Source organism: Malania oleifera, chromosome 10 (genome assembly GCF_029873635.1).
Source record: "Malania oleifera isolate guangnan ecotype guangnan chromosome 10, ASM2987363v1, whole genome shotgun sequence".
In the NCBI taxonomy this organism is placed as follows: Eukaryota; Viridiplantae; Streptophyta; class Magnoliopsida; order Santalales; family Ximeniaceae; genus Malania; species Malania oleifera.
The window spans coordinates 7,855,605-7,879,790 of record NC_080426.1 but is presented as its reverse complement, the minus strand read 5'-3'; the positions used below and the strand labels follow the sequence as shown (position 1 = coordinate 7,879,790).

Below are 24,186 nucleotides of genomic sequence, written 5' to 3'. Positions count from 1 at the left end.
GACAATCTAGCCGAGAGTGGGCTTGGTAGGATACTATTTTGTAATGTTTGGTTGTTTTCGTTCATTCTGGGTTGGATAATTTTTTGGAAAATTTTAGTAATGTTGGTTGAGAGAAGTATTCTGGTATGTATGGTTGTATAAATATATTTTACTTTCATTAGCTGTAGTCTTATATTAATTATAGATGTTGATATAGTGGCATCAAAGTATTATAGGGTTATTTATGAAATATTAGCACTCCGCATCCCATTGGGTTCGGAGCGCTATAGCTATCTTATAAAACTTTCCTTTTAATTTTAAGGGTATTCTATGATCACATAGTACACTTGAAACATTTCTCCTTTTTATGCAATATAAAACAAAAAATAAGTATTATTATGCCTATTCAACAAAGCAAAATCAAGTGGTGCATAATTAGCTATGCTGAAACTTAAAAGGCAAGTACATGCATTCGGTGCAACTTGGACACATATGAAAGCAAAAAGCACATATATTTGTCGCAACTTATAAATTTTAAATATAAAAATAATGCACATTAACATTTTTCTGTATAAAAATATATATTCAATAATAACACTAACCATTTTTTATTTTTAAGTAGAATAATATATTTCATTTGCTAGTTGACGTCGAACCCCCCAATATATTCTTAAAAGTTTCCTATAAAAATTTAAATTTCATTTTAAATAAGTGGTATGAAAATTAAAATATCATTTAAATAACATTTGAGCGTGTGAATTGCGAAATTTATATTTGATTTTATTCAGACTTTAAAGACATAATCTCGCATTTAAATACACAAAATTAGAGGTTTATATTTGTATTTAAGTAAATTTAGGCAAAATATAATATAAAATTTAAATACAAATTGTGAAATACATGCTCCTAAACATCAACTTAATATGCTTTTATATTATTTTTTTTAAAACAAACTCTAATTTAAATTTTGAAAATTTGTGCTATAAATATACCTTGCATATTTAATTTTCTTAAAAAAAATTCACTATTAATTATTTTGTAAGAGGGTAAAAAAATTATAGACTTAATTACTTGTAATTTGTTAGGAAAATTTGGAAAAGTAAGAAAAAACAGGTCATCTTTGACAATAGTTAAGAAAGATAAGATGTATTAGTAACCAACTGCCCACTGCATCGCATTAATAATAATTCATTAAATTGTAGCCGACAAAAAGAGTGATAAATGAGAATAATTAAATTGGCGCGTCGGTGGGAGGAGACGCGTTCATAAGGCGAACGTGAGGAGGGGAGGGCGAAGGCGTGCAAAGGATGCATAGATCATCCAGGGTATGTTTGAATTTGAGCAAAATTAGATTAAATTAAATTTACTTTTCGGGTATAATAATGATTAAAGCGTACTTTCCACAAATATATTATAATGATGTCATCCCATGAACTGACATCTCCAGCTAAGCCCGCAGCAGTCGTCCTTTTGAATCTCATCCCCCCCTTTTTTTTCCTTCCATGCATCGCACCTCTATCATCAACCTCCATACACCCTTTTCTCCGAAAATTGCGATCATTTTTAATCTCTCCCTAATTTACAAATATTAAGAACCAGATTGATATTAAATCCAAAATCAAAGCAAGGTTGGATGGCGGACAACATAATAATAATAATAATAATCCATTTAAATATATTTTTCGTGGAGACACCGAGAATGACCCTTTTAAGGCAGACAAAGTGAAATTAAGCCTTAATTAACGAAAATCTCTATAATTTTACGACAAACGAAACGAGGAAACAGAAAAGACGACTCTAGAAGCCCACTTGTTGTCCGTCGCAGCAGGCACAACGATTCGCAGAAGATATTTTTCCAACACACATACCCAAAATTAAAATATTTAATGTCTTAAATTAAAGATATAGTTCTAACATCTACAGCCGTGTCATATTTACTATTTTACCCCTTCAACCGCCCCACGGCCACGCCCCTCCGATCAGATGAGCCAGCCATCTCTCGCTCGTAGACCATGGATTGGGCAATTGTAACAGTGAGAGCCCAGATTACAGATACACCCGAACATTTCTTTCCTACATGCCTAGGCCTAGCCGTTGACTCGCGATGTCGCACCTAACCTCTGCAAACCCGACGCGGGAGTTTGCTAGATCGTACTCCAGCCACACGTTCTGCTGGTGATGGTTTCCGATCAAGTACGCCTCTATGCCCAGCAGCTCCGAATTCCCAAACGTGAAGCAGTGTACCGAGTCGGATCCTCTGTCCTGACCCGGGACCCGGTACAATAACCTCTTCCCCGACACGGTGATTTCTGCCCCCCGAAAAGCTAGCGTCACGGCGGGCAACGGCCTCAGATCGCGTATTTTCTTTCGCGCCCGGTAGCACAGGTCCATGGCCCCTTGGAAAATGAAGTTGGGTTCTCCCAGGGGTTTCAGTACCCGGTTCGTTCGGTTCACGTGGTTCGCGAACTCGTTCTTCAACGCCTCGTAAACCGGGCCCAGCAGGAACGTGAACTGCGTTCCCGAGTCGACCATCGTCTGACCCGCCCCGGTGTGGTCCGGCTCCAGCAGAGACTTCGAGATTCGGAGCGGTTTGCCCGACACCTTGATCGCCTCCAGATGAACCGTGTAGGCCACCCGGTTGAAGTAGGGCAACGGAGTGGACATCTGAAACAGCGGGGTGTAGTTCAGTGGCCTGAGCCACTTGAAGCTTGCGTCCCCGAAAAGCAAAACGCCGGAGGAGTCCCGACCCGATATGCAGTACGAGAACTTCTTGAAACCCATTTGGGTAACGAAGGATAAGGATCCGCGGTTCATGCCCATCAACCCGGTTGTCTTCGAATCCTCTTCGATGTTGCTACTTGTACCCGAGTCCATGCATCCGAAGACCGTGCTGGGCAGCGCCGATGTTCCGATGCGGAAGGTGTCGGCGGCGAGGGTACCCTCGGTGGAGGATGCGTCGGCGTAGGAGAGCGTGGCGTGGCAGCGCTTATTCGGGCCGCAGGAAGCGGGCGTGGTGAAGTCTTTGGTCCGGGTCGTGCAAGTGGGGGAGGAACAGGAGAAAGTAGAGTAAGAAGAGGAGCGAGAGGGGTTGAAAATGAAGGTAAGGTTGCGGTCGTACTTTTTGCAATGAAGCCACGAGAGTTCGCTGCCGGTGTCGAGCACCATGGTCACCGGCTGCGGCGGCGTGCCCACGGTGAGGGACACCGTCAAGGTGACGTTGTGGTGGAAGGCTAGCTTGTTGCTGGACGGTTTCGGGACGGGTCTCCGGGAGTACTTGGACGGAATTGCCTGAGTTTTGAGGGGTAATATAACAGTTGCCGCCGGCGAACACCAAGAGATGTGGAATTGAATTTGAATGATGAAGAAAAAGAAAATAAGAAGCTGAGAAATATCTGGAAAGGCCATGGAATATTATGAAGCAGTGATTGGAAGAAGAAGAGGAAGAAGAAAGAATTGAAGATGGGAGGAATGGAAGGAGTGTGCGGTTGGGGATGTAGTGAGAGTGTGTGGTGGCGTGGGCGTGGTCTCTGGCTGAGCTGTGATTGAAATTCATGGTGGGTTCATTTATAGTGCTCGTTTTTTCGCTTTCTAAGTTTGGTTTCCAATGACAATTACTAATTACGACAGTTTTTGCGTATGACGCCGACTGATTTTCTATGACGAAACGTGTTTTTAAAATTGAGTTTATAATACTATTTTGAAATAATTTCCTTCGCAAGAAAATCTGATGTATTATTCAAAAGTTTTAAGACCGGTTCATTAGTTGTGAAACTTTTTTTCATTTTAAATAATTATAAGAATATAAATTTATTATTTGTATAGTTTTTATAAAAATATTTATAATTACGAAAAAATCAATTTTTTAAATAAAAATTTAGAAATAAAAACACAGTATATTTGTGTACCTATTTAAAAAACTGAATATATAAAATTCAATTATTTTTTTATACACCTTAACATCATTTATTTTTCTAAGAATGTCTTCTTCCAAGAAAAAAAACATGCAGAGTCATATTGAATTATTTAAAATTTTGACATATAATTAATTTACTTATTTACTATTATTCATACTCCCAGTCCTTTAGGAGAGGTTCCCTTTTGTGTTTAAAATTTTAAATTTTGGAAGAGAATGAATTATCTTTCATTGGATAATTTTATCTTGATCTTTCAATCTACTTTAGAGTTCAAATCTTTAATTTAAATTTAAATGAATTTAAACAAAATTTAATGTCAAATTTTAATCTTATACTTAAAAGTCATATTTCCAAACATAATTTTGATATACTTATAAACTACATAACTGTATAAAGTTTGACCAGCTAGCACTTAAATTTTATGCATTTGTAATGATAGTATGACATTTGATTTAAAATTTAAAAATAAATAAAATTTCTTTTTGTCCAAACACTAACCATGACTTTGCTACGTATCATAATTGCAAATGGAAACAACAATCAAAATGAATTTGAAGAAAAAAAAAATCTTGTATATAAGTCATATGTTTTGTGTCTTATGGTGCATTCTAATCTTAGAATTTAGGGTTTTCATAATTATAAATTTAAATAAGAGTTGACAATGAAAAGTGATTAAATAATATATATGGAATCATAAAATTTTCTTTTCAATATAGTATACACGCATGAGCCAAAAAAGATTCTTGTAAAATTCTATTTTAAATTTTTACTCATAAAATTCATAATATGCGTCATATTTTGCTTTATTTCATGCATCTTATTTTAGTTAGCGCGTCCTTAATTAATGCATTTTATGCGATAGACTTTAGTCCAATTATATATAAACATCTTAATCTAAGACGTTGACATAAAAACTACTAAATATATTTTTAATACATAACTTTAGTTATGTCATTTTTTTTAATAATCTACTATAAAATGTGACCATTAAATTCGGTGGCCAACAATTTTTCTTCTCTTTTTTCTCGTATATCAAATTTATCATCACTCTTATTATTATTCATCGCATCACGCCAAATAAACCTCAAAAGACCATCAATTTTAATTAGTAAATTTATTTTCCATCAAATATTTTATATTTATTTGTACATTATTTTATGTGTTAAATAATTGAAGTGTTGAACTATTAATTTTAATTATACGACTTTAATTAACCATCTGCAGACAACAAAATTTCAATTTCAAGAGAAGTCAAGACACAAGTAATTGATTTTTGTTTTTTTTTAATAAAGTCAAAGATAGAACAGCTGTAATGGCGTACGACAATACGCACAAGTGGGGGTTGCTGAAGCTCACTCCAAAGCTCTTTTGTTCAACAACTTCAATTATTATTATTATTATTGTAATTAATTTTAATCTCAATTTTTTTATTTTTTTTAAAAAATGTTTACTGCAAACAGGGACCCCACCCCACCCAGGAGCTACTCGGAGATGTAGAATGACCGACATGCCCTTATGGGAAAAAGCGAATGGAGTCCAGGAGGTCCGAGTGGGAGACAGAGAAGAGAAGTGCTGGAAAGTGGGCCGGAAAAGGACAAGGGCAGGCGGGTAGGTGGGCCCTGAGCCCACAAAGAAGAAGCCGCCCATCAAAAGGATTAAAGGAAAAGCCCATTGCCGTGGACTGGGGGGGAATTTGGGTGTGAAGAAACAACCAAAATTGTTTTTTATTAATGGAAAATGAGGAGTCCTCCGCCCCACTCCGAATTTTGAAGTCTCCCAAGCGGCAAAAATGGAGACTTTGGTCTCCCACGGCGGCCATGCCCTGTGACCTGTGTTCCAAATCAATCCATCAATCCTAAAAAATATTATAATTAATTTTTTTGATAATTAGTAATTAATAGTGTTTAATTTGGCATTGAATGATTTGATTTGCCAGGTACATAATTTTTTTTATATTTAATTTTTTCAATGGATTAGTCATCAATGCAAGGCAATCTAAATAAGATGGTGCTTACAATCCTATAACTTCTCTTGAATTATCTCAGAGGCCCATGTCATGACTCGAAACATTTTTCTTAATTTTTGCTCTCCTTTTAGATCAGAACGATGCTCGAAATTGTTATTATTTTTGTTATTATACATTGATGATCGTATTTAATATAGACACAACGAGGACATGGGATATTTCATGAAAGTAATTTTATAGTGATATGATTTTTACTTTTTTCGTAAAAATGAATATTAATTATTTTGTGTTTTTTGTTTATGAATCTATTTTAAAATTCTTTTGTTATGTTGTACTTAAGTTAGTCATGATATCCGTTATTTTGCTAGTCAGAGGATGTTGCGTTGAAATAAATTTTTATTTATAAGTAATAATAAAAAAACAATCTTCCAGCTATTGAAAAGGAAGAACGAGCATATGCATGTCTTGTAAAAGAGTGTCTCTGTAGAGATCTTATTATAATGGTTAAATGGTGAGATTTTCATATTAAAAGTTTCGAATTTTAATCTTATTAGAAGTAATGCAAAAGAATGTAAGATGAAAAATGAGTTCTCCTTAATATATACTGTCAAGTGGTGTAGCTTTCATAGATTCAATGATCATCTCCCAACTCTTAAAAATAAATTAGGGCTTGTGAGCGGATCTTGAGTCGCCAATTATATTCTAAAATAGCTCTTGTGCATACCTACAAGTTCAATGACAAGGTCAAGTCTAATAAGTTAAAATAAAATAGAACAAAATTAATACATCACATGCAAAAACATGAGGATTCTCTATGTTGATTCAACCATATGAGTCAGAATGAGCATTAAATTTGATATTGTCACAACATATGTCAATAAAAATAATATTAATTCTCAAAAACATATATACTTTTTTAACCATGAAAGCGTGATGCACACATGCAAATATATAACATCATGACCAATTCAAGTTTTCCCTCCTCGTAACTTCAACAAGGTGTCATAATAATTTGTAAAATATTGATATTATTATGTTATGACATTTTTGAAACATTAAGGGAGGTTTGTGACATTTTAAAAACCTCATGGGAGGTTTTTGTCTTTTTGCCAAGCCTCGTGAGAGGTGAGTATGTTTTGGTCTATTTTAATTTATTTAATTAATATTAACTTATTTTATAGATGATTTTTTATTTATTTTAAAAAGTAATTATATTTTATTAATAATTAATGCATTATAATAATTACAAAATTTTATATGACTATTTTTAACATATTTTTAATTTTAAATATAATATTTTTACTTAATAATTTAATTAATACCTATTTATGTTAATTTTAATTTAAAATTTAAATATTTTTATTAAGTAAAAATCATCAATAATTAATATATTATAATACATAATAAAATAATATATGATTATCTTCTAATATATTTTTTTATAATAATGAGATAATCATGAAATTTTTTTTATATTTATAAAATTGATCTTATCTATGAATAGTACGATTATAAGTGACAAAAAATTAGTTTAGATTTGTTATAAAAAATCATTGAAATAGTTCTAAGAAAAGTGATCCCTAACAAGTCAAGTGTCACTTTTTTCGTAAAAGTGCATAAGTCATAAGTGTTATAAAACACTTATTTTAAGTGCTCTCAAATAAAGGCTTAGTATTATCTATCTATTTTATTATTTCTTTGTACTCAAAATTTGTTTCAGTTTCTACAAATAACTAATGAACTGTTTGGATCAAGGATTTTAGTTAATTTTTGCTTTTCTTATAATCAAATATGAAAAATTAATTCATTCATATTTTCCCTTCCTTTCTCTGACGTTATCCAAGTTCTAAACGAAGCCTAAATGTTTCCAATAAAACAAAATTAACTTACAATGAATGTTGTATAATTTTAGTCATTTGCACGAAAATTAACTGTATTCACAGAATCATGATATACTTGGGTCCGTTTGGAACTTGAAAAATATGAATGAAAGAAAAGAAAAATATAAATGAATCCAATTTCTCATGCTTGTTTATCAAGGAAAAATTAAAAAGAAAATAAAATATATATAAAAGCAATGAACAAAAATTTGGTTTTGTACACTATTAATATTTAAATTTTCATAATTTTTAAATATATTAGAGTAAACTTTTATTTTTAGTAATATTTGATATAAAGAGAGGAAAATACAATGGAAAATAAGTTTTCTTTTCATTTCTCACTAAAATTCTTAATCCGAACAAATTCTTAAAGATTCAATGTAATGACCCCGACCCACCACGTGAGCCCAGAGTACTACTTGAGTGACGTCAGTATACCTAATACCTTATTCACCAAATATAAAACACACATACGCACCGAAAATAAAATATAAAATCCTTAAATTACATTACCAGAGTTCTAACTATCTTTATACACAAATATATTCATTTTCACATAATTACATCCCATAAAACTAAACAAAAATAAAATCTCTATCTATATACTACCTACGTAAATTTACACCTCTAGTCTAGCTCCTCTAGCCCGCTAGACTCTATCCTTAGAATTTTTTGAAAAGACAGTTTGTAAAGTAGGGGTGAGACACAACTCAGTAAGGAAAAAACTAAGTTAATGTCAGTGTGTGGCCAATATGCATTTAGTGTACAGAAAATAACTAGTTCACCAAGTAGGTAAACACATTTATGAAAACATTCTTAGTTCACATTCGCACACATAATTAGCCGAAGATAGGGAAGATTATCCGCCTATACAAGCAGCTTCCCTCTGCTCTAGTACCATTATTGCTACCAGGGCACTCACATTTCTCAGTAAGCCCACAAAATTATTGTAACATCCCTTAATAAAATACAACATAATAAATAAATGGTCAACCCGAACCCGTGGGTAATAGGGACACCTGTCATACACAACGAAAAACCTAGCAGCAGTAAACATAAAAATTCATATATCCATCCATAAAACATAATACCAGAGCTTTCTATTAACATCAATATACTGTTCATATGTACAATCTCCAAAAAGTCAAAATAACACTAGGACTATTCAACCAAAAATCTCCTAGTCCTAGCTCAGGGCTTACCCTTCTAGTAGGGAAGCACCAATCACTCAACGGTGGCCTTGACTTGCCGGTCTCTCTGGGTTTCCTAAAAAATATATTAATGTTGGGGGTGAGACGCTTCTCAGTAAGGGAAAGTAAACTAAATACAGTTGTGTGGCAACATGAATATTTAAAGTGCTTATACATATACTGTATATTTCATAACTCTGGAAATAATCATAATATCATGCTAGATAATCATGTATTTTCATATTCGTTAATAAATCATAACATACATAAACATCTGTTATAACTCGTATTACTGAAAATATACTTAGAATGAATAATTAGCTAATGTCATGTATTACCCCCCATGACGGGTTGTGCAGCCCTAAGGCGGGACCCGACAATGACCGGCCAACCACTGCCGAATCAAATATGTTTGTAAGTACGATGGGTCCGCCACACCTTGGTCCGAACTGCCAGGTGGACGTCCACACTCTACTGAAAGTCACATTGACTATCCATCTCCCATCCCCTCGTGGAATGGTTAGCACTAATACGGCCTCGTGCCAAATCTGATCTATCCATAGCTACGGTACCGAGCTCCTGGTCTGAACTAAACTAATATCCTGGTTGCAATAACATATAATACATGAACATACGTAACATCCACACGGCCTCGTGCCGAAAACATAGATACGGCCTCGCGCCAAAATCATACGTATGGCCTCGTGCCAAAATCATAGTAAATATATATATATATATATATATATATATATGGTCTCGTGCCAATAATATCATTACGGCCTCGTGCCGATAGCATAATAAATACGGCCTCGCGCCGATAGCATAATAAATACGGCCTCGCGCCGATAACATAAATATGGCCTCCCGCCAAATACATTTCAGTTATTTACATTTGAAAATAACTTATTTATCATATATTCGTCAACTCAATATAACATAACCCATCTTTCCAAAATACCTAAAAATGTGTTTTACTCGTAAAAACATTCATATCTTATCTCATTTCACGTAAAATAATATTCATGTCACACATGCTCTATTAAAAGTCATACTTCATATTTTAAAATCATGATTTTCTGACATCTCATACATACATACATATACTTTTTAAGCATCATAGTAGTATTTTCCCAATCGTACATTTCATTCATAATAAACGAATATATCATATGTTCTTTTGAAAATAAAACTACTCATAATCAATAATAATTTGCATGGAAAAGAATTGTTTTAGTTTACTCTCTTACCTGGCTATTGAGAAAGCCCCTCAAATTTCCTAGCCTGACTTCTGTAGGATTTCCTACTCAATACCCTGAAACTCAAAATCTCTAGTACTAAACATCAGTATTTTCATGCGTACATCAATTCCTATAACTACCATAAAGTCTAATTTGACTTAAAAAGTCTTACCTCAACTCTGAGATGATTTCCAACTTCGTTTCCCCAACGATCCTGTAACGACCTCAAAATTCTATCAATTTTTTTTTTTTTAAATATATACAGTAAACATTCCTACGCAGCAGAAACATATATCATGAAACCATTTATACATAAACTGTACAATACAAGATTCTAGAATATACAGACCATACAAAAATGCCACTCTAGTATCATCTATCCCAAAAACATACACAATTTTGCCAAAAACTCACCCTATAACCAGGGTGTCCAAACACTCTCTCTATCCGCGAGCCTGATCTGCTCACCTATCTGGCTCACCTGAAAAATGTTAGAATAAAGGGGTGAGTCGACGCTCAGTAAGTGGAAATATGCTATCACTAGTGTGTGGCAACTAAGTTAAGTATGCTTTTAAAATAATAACTGTTTTGTAATGCAATAAACAATCTGTAAATCATATCTTTCAAACATATCTTTCCTTCTCAATTTAAAGTACACTGTATCATCTGTATTTTTCTACTTTTCATATGGATAATATCATACTATACTGTAAAACTGTAAATATATAAATATCTGTACTTTATCCCTGGGACTCTATACGTCATGAATTGACCCCTCATGATAGGGTTGTGCGGCTCGTAGGCGGGACTCTATCTGGTCAGCCCTCCAGATAGGTCATCATACTCTACACTACCTCAGCCCGGCCAAACTGCATCCTCTCCTAAGCTCGGGACTGGCTACTAAACCGGCCCCCTCAACCCAGTGTACTGGGGAGCTGCATACTCTCCGAGCACGGCTGACGGTACCCACATACTATCTGAGCTATGTGGTTACACTCTATTTGTATCTAGCAATGGTACCGTGCTCTGTAACCTATATATACATATATATACTCTTTTACTGTTTTCATCGTGTTTCCAAAATTATCATAACTCTGTCTTTCTGTACTATAAACACTGTATCTGTAGCATCTTGATGCTACCTCTGTATATCTATCTGTGCATTCTGTATATATATATATATACTCTATCCGTGTTCTGTATGTTATGGTAATAGGAAAAACATGGCATGTTATAACACTGTATATATGTATATACCGTTTTGTAATAAACTATAATATAAAATACTGATCTGAGCATCTATATACATGTATTTGAATATATGTATATAACCGTTTCATGAACTATTCATATAAAATTGTATATGCATGTACATTTCTCTGCGAATATAAATCTATCTCTGCATCATCTCATATGCTGGAAAACCATATCAAATGTATATATTATCTATATCTTTGTATTTAGTATAGTATGATGTTTCATAACAACTGTATAAGTTCATTCTTCACATGAAAAGTCTACTTAGGCCACACAAACATTTATGCTCATTTTCTTTAAAAACAGTATAATAAACTGACATAAAAATATGTTTATGAAATCTCTATGAACTCTATTAAAACTCCTAGCATAGCATATTTCCCTTACCTCAATTTTGAAAAGCCCCTATAAAAATCTGGCTCTATACCTGCAGGATTCCTAGATTAACCTCCTGAAAACACAATATCCCAGAACAAAATATTATTATTTTTCCGCCTACATCATTTCTTATAACTACCATAAAGTCAAAAACTCAATAAAAGACCTTACCCAGAATTTGGGATGAAATCCAACTTTGTTTTCTCGACGATCCGCTCCATCAAACTTGTAGGGAATTTCACTAGGAGCGTCGTGGTAGCCTCGGATCGTCGATCTGGCGACTGGTGGGGCCGAAAACGAAGAGAGAAGGGAGAGAAAGGAGAGAGAGAGAGCTCGGTGAAAAATGAAAAATATCCCGGATTTTTACTATTTATAAACCAGGGGATTTCGTCGACAAGACCCTGTGTTCGTTGATGAGTCCTTCACAGATTTCGTCGACGAGACCCCGTATTCGTCGATGAAATTCAGGCTGCCTCAGAACCCCTCTCGGTATTTTCTCGTCGACGAAACCCTGTGTTCGTCGATGAAATTTCTTAACCACTCGTCGACGAATCCTTGTATTCGTCGATGAGTCCTTGTAATTTCTTGAATTTCTTTTATTCTCCAAAATGTAATGTCATCGACGAAGTCTACGACCTCCTTCTGTTTCTGTATCTATTTTCCTCTCTCTTTAATATTTGAATATCAATATTTTCTGGGTCGTTACAGATTCGCTCCGGCAAACTTGTAGGGAACTTCGCTAGGAGTGTCGTGGTAGCCTCAGATCTTCGATCCGGCGTAAAACCATCCCAAAATCGAAGAGAGAGAGAGTGAGAGAGCTGAAGAGGAGAGAGAGGAGAGAGAGAGAGAGAGGAATCTTCAAATGAATTAAAAATCGGGTTTTTCCATATTTATACAGGGGATTTCATCGACGAGCAGCACCCTTTGTCGACGAATTCTCATTAATTTCGTCGATGAAATTCAGTTTTCGTCAACGAAATTCAGTCGGCTCCATACAAAGCCCTATGTTCGTCGACGAAACCCTGTGTTCGTCGACGAATTCAAGCAATCTTAAAAATTACTTTTAACCCCCAAATGCAATGTCGTCGATGAAGTCTACGGTCTCCTTCTGTTTTTGTCTCTATTTCCTGCTCTCTTTATTACTCAAATTTCCAATTTAAATTTGGGTCGTTACAATTATCTTATTAATTAACCGTATTCATATAAATTAACAGATATGTGAATACTTTGTGGTAGTCTAGCCTTCGGAAAGGTAGATGTACTTTGTGGTATCTTTGGGAATATTGGGAGGAGCTCGTGGCAGAGTTAGAAAGAGTGAATGTCATGGTGATGCATCAATATAGGGAAGGCAATAGTGCGGCTAATTTTCTTGCTAAAAAAGGAGAAATAGGAAAAAATGTAATCTACGAAGAACAACACCTTCTACCACGTTATTTAAAAGGTATCCTTTGTATGGATAGGTGGGGTCTTGTTTCCTTTCGTCGTTAGTTCATCTTTAGAGTTTCGTTTGGGGTATTTCATTTTGTTTTTTTTTATTGTTTTTATGTTTTTATCTTCTTTGTTAGTTATATTTAATTTTGTTTGTCCTAATTTGGTTGGTTGGTTTTAACTTGTAACTTTGGTATTCCTCCGCCAAAAGTGAGGGTTTTTTAATAAATAAATGGAGGTGCTGCCCTCTTTTACCAAAAAAAAAAAAACAGATATGCATATAAGACACTCCCTGTGACAAACACGCCATTTACATCCCCATGTCACAAGTTGTGCGGCCCGAAGGCTAGACTAATGTCCTGGAGGATTCACCCAGACAGTAGTCATCTATACTCTCCGCTAACATACTCCGCGGGTAAACGCAACTCCAACTGCTGGTTCGATTGCCCTCACCCAAGGGTGCATTCTCCTCACGTAGGCAAATCGGACAAGGCCATCCTACACCTTTCAGCACAGGTGTGGGCGCACACGACCACATAACAAATCTCTAGCAGCGGTACTGTGCTCACAATACACTGGTCCCCAGGGTTCCTAAAGCATATCATGTAATTTAGATAATAGAAATCATTATTTAAAATATCAATTCACATATATTTCCAAAAACCTGGTCCCCGGCCACAAAATACAACCCAGCATATAACCATCAATTAAAACTCGGCTTTCAACCGTCAAATAATAATTCTGGCCCTTGGCCAATCAAACAGTACTTGACCACTAGCCGTTATTTCAAACTCTTGCATTTCATAAACAGTTCCAGTATTTTCACAAGCATTTTCAGTATTTCTCAAATAATTCAGTACTTACAAATAATTCAGTATTTCAAAATCCCAAATCCAAATATACAATAATCCATACAAATTAAATCATCTGCCACACGATTTTTCACATTTTAATATATCCATATGAACAAACCAACTTTCCACCGTTCATTTTATTCAAAAATAACATGTCATATATCCTAAGTTTGTAAAATTCATTTCGAACGGTTGATTTTCAAATAACTTTTAAATTCCCAAATGAGTAAATAAATATATTTATATGAACATAATAATTAAATTGATTCAATTTTTATAAAATTACTGACTTAACTTAATCCCCTTACCTAATTCCTGAAAAGCCCACTAACACCCCGGCTTACATCCCAAGTGTTCAAAAACCCCTGAAATCTTGAAATTCAAATTTCACCATATTATTCGTCACAATTCCTAGTATAATTTTCCCTAAAATTTTCCTTAGTTCTGCATCTCCTAAATAGCCTAATAATAGTCTAAATTATCAAACTTACACCCGATTTAAGATTGGTACCTCGGAGCTCCAAAACTCGCTTCGGTTAGATTGTAGAGAATCTCCCCACGAGTCTCTTGACAATCTCTGTTCGTTAATGGAGCTTATAGTTTAAGAGAAATTGAGGTAAGTTTGAGATTTGACGTTACCCTAGGAGATATGTTTACGCCGCTCCCACGACAGATCCGCTCTAGTAGGAATGTCGATGGCGACAAGCAGAGCCCAACGATATTTTTGGATTTTTGATCGGTCAAATAACAAAAATGAGATGGAGGAGAGTGAGAGAGAGGGGACGAAGAAACACGCAGCATCAGAGAGCGGGGGGGCACTTTTAGTGAATTCAATCCTGAGAAATCTCAGGATTGATTCACCCATTCTTATCTATATAAACATATTATTATAATATTTATATTATTATTATATTATATTATTTAATTAATCATAATTTAATTATTTTTTAAAAATTTTAATTTAATTTAATTTTCATTTTCATTTTCATTTTTTAAATAATTTTATTTTATTTTAATTTTTTTTTTAAGATCACTACATCCAATATCCTACATTTAAAAATTATGATTTGAATATGCTTAAAAAAGATAGTTCTTGAGCTTTTCTGCATTGAGCAGTTAGTAGAATGATGACGTTTTTTTCTTTCTCCTACAATGAGAGTTTTGCTTTGTATAATAGCATGCTCGCTTTTTGAGAAAGAGCCCTTCCATATGACAAATCATGCTTCCATTTGGTAAACCACACAAATTAAAATTTATATATTTTTTGGTTTAATGTTAGAGGTATGCATTACGCGAGAATGACTTATACAATAAGAGGTAATTCGTTTCTCATCTTTTACTTTTATTTTAACCCCTTTTAAAATTTGAATTCGAAACTTTCAACATGTAAATCATGTCTTTGGTCATTGAAACATCCCATAAAAGAGTATTGACTTTGAATTTGTTTTTAAATGTGACTTAGCTCTTGTGGCTATTCCCAAAAGCAATATAGGTAAGTAGTTGTAAATAAGTGAATTATAATATCGGACACCCATTTCATTAACAATACTGATACTTTAGTTTGCAAAATGAAATGGGGTAAGAAAACAAATATAATAAAATTTTGATGAAGAGTATGGCAAAATCAATTAATAATTTCAACTCGATTTTTCTCAATGGAATGGAGCAATTTCATTCCATTCCATTCATACGTGCCAAACATACAATGAGCTTCTTTTTCTCATACAGCTTCAAAAATAGCCTTGGTTGCTATAGAAAATACCAGCATGTGGCCCAAATGATCAGTAGCCTTTGTATTCATAATGTTCACTTCTTATATTCCCATAGGCAAATGGAATGATTGAAAACCTAGAGCATTTCACTGTCCTGTACACTAACGACTAGTTTGGAGGTGGAAAGATTTTGCTAATGCGAATCAAGTGATAAATTTGATTATATTTTCTCCGACGATTTTATTTCATTATTTAGTACCAAAAGTGCAATAAAGATACTTACGAAGCACCCAGCTTTTATTTCCAATGTTTCGAAAAAGCATTGATATTATGTTTAAATTTTTTTTAAAAATTTAGTTCATTGATACATTTCAGAAAACTCAACTTGGAACTCATTTGATTTTTCAACCTACAAAAACCTGTACTCGAATATGGAGACTAAGATGTTGAGTGAACGCATCCCGCAAAAGATAAAGAAATATGATTAATTTTTTCATGCTTGTTCGAAATAGCATTTGTTACCATTACAAGTAGAACTTCTTATACACAATATATGGGATAATTATTTAGATGTATGTTTTTTTACTTTCTCATTTTCCTTGATAACCGAACATGAAAATGAGGATTCCTTTATATTTTTATTTCCTTTTTCTAATATTCTCCGAATTCCAAACGGGGCCCCTAAGTATGTAGTGAAATAGTGCAACACAATGAATCAATAGATAGAAAATAATGAAAAAAAAAATACATAAATAAATTGCATTAAGAAAGCAAGGAACAAATCTCACGAGTAAGTCGATTGAGTAAGAGCAAGAAGAAAAAGCAAAACACTAATATAAAACAAGAAAAAAGAGCTTTGGAAAATCCTTGCAAGAGAATAATTAAAAAAAATCACGTCAAATGATTCTTGGATTTGATTAGCAATATTTAATTAGCATATGATTATGTGTATTTGATAGTTTGTTTGTAATGCTAATCTATTATAAGAGCATATTTGTAATTTAATGAAATTTTAGGGGTAAATGTATAAATTCATATTTTCGAGCATCAAAAAACAAAAAGATGAACCAGATATAATCGAAAAATTAATTAACCAGAATTAACCAAACTAAACCATATCTTATAAATATATAATTTAATTTAATTTTTTGTTTTTTAACAACAATTTATGGATTTTGTTTATGTTCAAATTCATGGGTGACGTTTTTAAGCTTATTTAAGATAGTAATTTAAAATTTTATAAATTTAAATCCTAATGATGCTCGAATTTTAATACTTCAATTTAAATTTTAAATGTTAATTTTGATGACAGGGGGGAAAAATCAATTCTAGTGACTATTAAAAAAATTAAATTATATCAGATAGCTTAATTTGATTAACAGCTAAATATCAATCAACAACTAGCTAATCAAATTTTAGTTGATCACTCAAAATGGTTGGATTTCCGTTTGTATTTTTTGGTGAATCAAAATTTCAATTCAATTAACGGAACCATGCCCAACTCTCTTAAAGCCATATGTTATAGTTGGTTGATGAATTTGAGTAGAGAATTGAATTGAATGTGTGATAGGATCCTCTCTTCCCTCGTCCTCCTCATTCTTCCCTTCTCCCTCACATACTCTCATAGGATCCTTGCATCAAAAACACCCATCTCATTTTTTGCACGAAACTAAAATGGTCCTTCGAATTTGCTGGTGCTTTGCTGCACTTCTATTAGGCAATTAAGCCTATAACAATGTCAATACATGAATGGAAAGTCCACATTGAGTTTCATAGCAATAGCACATAAAAGTAAGGTTTTGAGTTCTTCCAAATTTGCAAGAGATCTTCTCCTAAAATTTATAGAGATGAAGTTCTGATGTAGAAGTATTATTAAAACATACTCCATCGGCTAATTAAAAAACAGTGGCAAATAAATAGTACAAAACGGTCAGGAAATTCATAATTAAACTAGTTCATAGAATCAACATGTAGATCTAAAAAAGAACAACCTAAAGAAAACGTAAAGAACAAAAACTACACATGGATTTTTCTCACTTCCGTCTCATATTTCAGAAATATAAAAAATAGAAGGCATATATTATAAAAGAACAAAAAATTAGGGCCCACTGCATACATTCAAAACCAAAAAAATATAATTGCAAATGATTAACCATATTGTTATAGGTAGACCATTCACTTCACTATAGATTAAATTTATCTTTGATAATGATCGCATTATTTTCTATTCCCTGAAAGCCATGATTTTATGTAATGGCCGAGGTCAGGTCATTGTGTAATGCAACCATCCATGAAATTTAAGCACAAATGATATTACAATGTGCTGCTGCTAATTAATGCAATTAAGGTGAAATAGCAGCAAATGAATCGATTTTTTTAGCTAAAATAACTGATTTATTAATGCTAGCTTGTAACCACAATTTATAATCACACTTCTTACAATATATATATATATATATATATATGTAGACACACACACATTTGAATGGATCAACAAAGCAGCTTACTTTTCTCCATCACAAATAAGCCTCCTCCCCACAGCCATTTGTGAACAAACAGCAGCAAGTTCTGCTGCAACACTCTTTTCATGGTTGATGACCTGAGCAAGGAATGTTTATCTTGACTCTAGCGGATGAGAGTCAAGCCATAGGCACGCATGTAGAAGCTCCTCTCCCGCACACTTGCTTCACAAAACAGAAGCTCATTCTAGGGTTCTTCAAAGAAGAAGAATAATAAGAAGAAGAAGAAGACTGGGTCGAGGATGCATGTACTGAGGCAGGCAGTATGGTTTTTGCATGCCCAACAAGCTATTAGGCCTAAGACTCCCTTGGGAACCTTCATTTACCCCCAATTAGTAGGCTCTAAAGGCTATTGAAAGAGGACAAAACGATCACCACAGAAAAATGGATCATTTACACTGTTCTTAGCTCCTTTCAGTCTTTTAATATATAAAGATTTATTGCATTGCAAGCCAAACATAATTATTATTTTTATAAAAATAGTTATTTTAAATGATAAGTGTTATAAGGATTCTCTTTAAGTTGAAAATTAGGAAACAAAAATTCAAATTTAGCAAAGTCAGTCAATGCTATGGCTTGAGTTAGGGAATGGACGATGAAACATAAGAACGGAGCTGCCCCCATATGCATGGTATACAGGTTGGCTCCTATGGGTTTTACCTAAGGCACCATCTTTTCAATCTTGGTCCCGAACCAGTTCATATACTTGATTTTATTTGATATCTGGATTTCAATGAATCCCTTATTATTGTTCCACCCACCCAGCCCCTAAAACACACACAACAAAAGCCCAATGCTTCTGGTACATAAATTCTTCTAAGATTTGTTAAGCAAATGCTACTTTGAATCCATCTTCCCTGATCAAACTTCAAACCTACCAAGGACAAATTCATAAATGCCTGCAATCTTTAAGCTATAATATTCCATCAATTGATGAAATCACCAATTTAATTTCCAGTTTATAAGGGCTCCCTACTGGCCAAACCATCTACCAAACAACCCTCTCCAAAGTTTTCCTTTGGTCCCAAATCCGTTCACAATTCATCGTTTCATACCACTGTAAAATATGAATGCCGAATAACACAGAAATAAAAACAAATTGGTGGATTTGTGTAGGAATTTTCACTTTGGAAAACAAATTACATGGTCCAATCCAATGAGATCACAAAAGGAAAAAGAAAGCCAGAATAGGAACGCAGGCAGGCAGTCCCCAAACAAATAACCTACGAACACAGAAGAAATTATCCAACATGCTTCATATGCTGAACAGAATACACATTATGAATTTAATTTGTGGGGGAAAATGACTGAATATAGGAGACAGCCAACGGAAAATAGCTACAACCTAGAAGCACATAAGCTTATGTACCTTCTTATGTCATAACAGACAACTGCAAAGTTCCCCACTATAAGGCCTTCTTCTTCTTCTTCTTCTTCTTCTTCTTGCTGTTGCTCATATCAAGGAGATTCAGTAGTTGCTTCAGATCACTGGCAACTATCCTGGGCTGTATAATGGATCAACGGAACCTTCACTCTTTTCATTCCTTTTATATTTACATTGCTGATTCAACTACCCCATTCTACAAACATCTCCTTCCTACCTCCAACAAATGAAAGTGCCCACAAGGGCATGGGCATTCATCTATTATCCCCACCTGCCTCTATTATTAAATTCAAAAGCCCATGCCCTGCGTCTCTGCGAGGCTGTTCTAAAGGCCAACAGGGGGTTACTCCTCTGTGTTGCCCTGGAATTAGGACTAGACCTAGAAGATGAAGAGCTAGCTCCATTATTATCAGAACCCCCAAAACAAGAAAACAAACCGCGAAGAGCCCGGCGCAAGCCACCACTCCCTCTTCTTCCATCGTTCCTTGTCTCCCACGAAACCCTCCTCGGAGCACCGCCATTGTTGAACCCTCCATCCACCTCTGTGTACACCATTGGGAACTCTCTCACCTCGCCTCTTCTTCCCCCAGAGAACCTCCCAACCGCAAACCCACCTCCCGGAAGCCTCCATATCGTCAGTCCCACCGTTTCTTCTTCACTCAATTGTTCATTCCGCCGACTATCTGTCTCCGGCGATCCTTGGTTATCGGAGGGCAATTCATGGCGGCAGACGGGGCACGAGTTACGAATAGCGAGCCAAGGGAGTATGCAATCAGTGTGATATATGTGCTTACAGGGCATTTCGCGAGCCTCTGAACCAATTTCGAAGGGTTCTTTGCAAACGGCACAGTGTGATTCGCTGTGTATGTGAGCCTCGACGATCTGAATCGTGGGCATTGACTCGATCGCCGCTTTCGAAGCAGGCGGTTGATCAAATCTCCCAATACCGTTGATTTCAATCTGAGTGAGCTGATCAAGAAGGCGATCGAAGCCTGATCCAAGCAAGAACTCTGACATGCTTGGGGGCAACGGCCGGAGCCCCGACCCGCCGCCGTCATCGTAATAAAGGTCAAAAGCACCGCTCCTCTCCCCGCCGCCAGGCCCATCATCGGACGGCCCACGGAGGACGATTACCGGATTGAAAGGCGACCGATCGCCGCCATTCCTTCTACGGCTCCGAATCCCCGGACCCGAATTCGACCTGTTCCCCACCATGTACATCGCGGCGGGAGATAATCGCCGCCGATGCAGTGAATCGGATCGGGTCGAATTATCGATTGCTTCTATAAACCCGCTGTTACAATCGGGGCAGGCGACCGCGTCTCGCGTCCAAACCCTAACGAACCGACAACATCTGTAGCACCAGTACGACGACGATGACGAAGAAGACATCTAGCTCGGCACGAACCCTATTTTTCGATCTTCCGTAATTTCCGATCTTCTTAAAAATCTCAAAATAAAATCCCCAAATTCTCACCCTCCCACCAAAATAAACACAAACCCCAAAATCAAATCTTTATTGTGAGATTCTGGCAGAGAAAAAGCAAACCAAAACAGATAAATCGAAAAATTTCTCTCCCAAGAAAAAGAGAACGAGGCGGCGAAGATTGGGTGGCGTTTGGGAGGAGAGAAACCCGAGGAAGGATGATTATAACGAAGAGGTTAGGGAGGGGGAGGTCGTAACGGCAAAAACGCGTCGTCGTCTTGTTTGCGTGTTATCTACGCCTATAAATTACGACACGTGGTTTTCGATCAGTGGGTGGAGCTAGCCGGCTCAGCCGATTTGAGGCGCGCCGTTTGAGATGGACGCTGGGCGCGTCTTTGACTCAAAAGCGAGTCAGCGTGGGTCGAACGGCTTGATGACGTGGCACACTCCTCGTTAATCAATGGCTACTTTTGTAGGAGCGGTCAGCTGCTTTTTCCTTTTTCTTTTTTATTGCAATAAATTAAGGTCAGTTGTAATTAGAATTTTACAATATCGCAATTTTTTAAAAAAAATAAAAGCATTGGAATCAAATCTTGCTTCTCCTCCTATTATCATGTGAAATTTAACATTGATTAGTCGACTCTTAACGTGAGGTTCAAATTGGAAACTTATTCTGAATTCAAACTTAGAATAATGAATTAGTTAAATTTAATTATTTAATAACTTATTATTTTTAAATTAAATTATGCAAGACATCATACACCAATTAGCATTATAATACAATGAAGAAGGTTATGTTTGGGATCAAATTAAGGTCAATTTTAATTCAAAAAAAATACATTATTTTTCAATTCACCTCTTTCTTTTTATCTACCCCTCTCCCAAATTTTAATAGAATTTTCTATTTTACCCAACTAGATTTACTCAAGTAGTAAATATGAAGTTGGACTATAGTTGCCTCAAGATCCAAGGTTCCATTCTCCGCTTGTGATTTGATTTGGCTGATGAATTGCTATAGATGCGTTGATGGATGGCCAGCAATGTTTCCATTCTCATAATTTGGTGTTGTTTAGGTGAGTCCGAATAATTTATTAAAATTAGAGCTAATAATTTAAAATTAAAAAAAAATTATGTTTTTTCTCCAAACAACCGTACAATAGAAAAAATTGCACATGTAATATGAAAAATTGTATAAAACTACGAATCTTGTAATTATTTTATTAAATTTAATTTTTAAGTTGCTATTTTGTTTTACTTGCGCATGGTCAAGAAACCACAATTATTTAATAGTAAATTCAAAAATAAAGTTGCCATTAAATTATATAATTTTCAACAACTTACATTGACAAAATTGATTCTTTTATTATGTATGTAAAAAAATTAAAATAAAAAATTAAATAATCATTATTGAAAAATAGAATTTACAAAGAAACTCTAAAGTAAGTCTTCAATTCAAATATTTTATATTTAAATAATTATAAGTATAAAGTATATTTAAATAAATATTCAATAAATTATAAAGTAATTCTATCATATTACAATCATTTGAATTAATTTTTTTCTTTGGGTAGAGAAAATAAAAGGAGACTAAAAAGAAAGCTTATTTTCCATTACATTTTTTAATATTTAATATTATCAAAATAAATTTATCTTGTTAGGAATTTTAATATAAAATAAAAAATAAACTTAAACACAAATATAAATACAAATATAAATACGATTTAGAAATAGGTTGAGACACGGATATCTTGTTCTTTTTAAGGAGATTCAAGCCCTCTGCGATTTTTAGTTTAGTTCACGAACCGGTGCAGTAGAACCCCTTAAGACTTGTCTCTCCCAAGATACAACGACCCTATTTGAATTGTATGACTCTCTCTAATTCTGCACAAACTGAAGAGTTCAAAGTTCAACGAAAAAAAATAAAAACACATTTCTTTGCTTGTCAAACTTTTTAAACTTGAAATAATGATGACATGATGAGAATGATGTGAACAAATTTATGTATGGCGCCAATGCCTTAAAAGTCTATTTATAGACACGATATGACCTTACATTATCCATACACTTAATAAATAAGATGCATATATATTAAATAGGTACACTAGATTTAAGGCACACTCTCATAATTTTCATGCATTTATGAAATACATGAATGAATAACCTAATTAAATATAGATACACAACTCATCCCAAGGTATATGATCTTTTTCAAGATAATTAATTGTTGTGCAAATCAATGTGTAGCGGAAACAAACTCGAATTGCGCAATGCAGCAACCAACAATGAACAATACGGAAACACAATCACGCATAGATAATATGTAACGACCCGAATTTAAAATGAAATTTAAATAATAAGGAAAGGGAAATGGAAATCGGAAACAGAAGGAGTTTGTCGACGACATTGCATTTCGGAAGGGAAAAAAAAAACACAAAAAGGGGGAGTTTCAGGGCTTTGTCGACAAGAAAATACCGAGAGAGGTTCTGAGGCAGCCTAAATTTCGTCGACGAATACAGGATCTCGTCGACGAAATTTGTGAAGGACTAGTCGACGAAAGTCGGGCTCGTCGACGAAATCCTGTTTTATAAGAATGAAAAATCCAGGAGAAATATCATTTCGTACGAAGCCTCTCTCTCTCTCTACGGTTCTCTCTCCCTTCTCTCTACGTTTCTGGCCCCACCAGTCGTCAGATCGACGATCCGAAGCCACCACGACGCTCCTGGGGGAGTTCTCTCCAAATCTGCTGGAGCGGATCGTGGGAGAAAGTTAATTGAAAATCATCCCAGAGTTGAGGTAAGGCTTTTTAAGTCATATTTGGTCTTACGCTAGTTATAAGAAATGTTGTGCCCATAAAAATATTGAAATTTAATACTAGGGGTTTTCAGTTTCGGAGTATTGGTCAGGGAACCCCTCAAGTGTTAAACTTGAATGCTTTTGGGTGAAAACTTTCTACCCAATATTTGGGTTTTTTGGAAGTTGAGGGAAATATTGTATGCTTCGAAATACTGAACTTTAATTCTAGGATTTTTCATTTTTAAGGTGTTGAGTTAGGAACCCAGCG

At 34.8% G+C, this 24,186-nt stretch overlaps 2 protein-coding genes across 2 annotated transcripts; both read right to left on the bottom strand.

The window, feature by feature from the left end:
• Positions 1-1,624: 1,624 nt before the first annotated feature.
• Positions 1,625-3,631, bottom strand: LOC131165290 (aspartic proteinase PCS1-like). The gene has a single exon (XM_058122948.1). The coding sequence runs from the start codon at positions 3,382-3,384 to the stop codon at positions 2,053-2,055; it is 1,332 nt and encodes a 443-aa protein (XP_057978931.1). The 5' UTR covers positions 3,385-3,631; the 3' UTR covers positions 1,625-2,052.
• Positions 3,632-19,404: 15,773 nt separating this feature from the next.
• On the bottom strand, positions 19,405-21,414 carry LOC131165289 (probable E3 ubiquitin-protein ligase RHC2A). Its single transcript, XM_058122947.1, has one exon. It carries the CDS (start codon positions 21,089-21,091, stop codon positions 19,961-19,963), a length of 1,131 nt encoding a protein of 376 aa, XP_057978930.1. The 5' UTR covers positions 21,092-21,414; the 3' UTR covers positions 19,405-19,960.
• Positions 21,415-24,186: the final 2,772 nt, after the last annotated feature.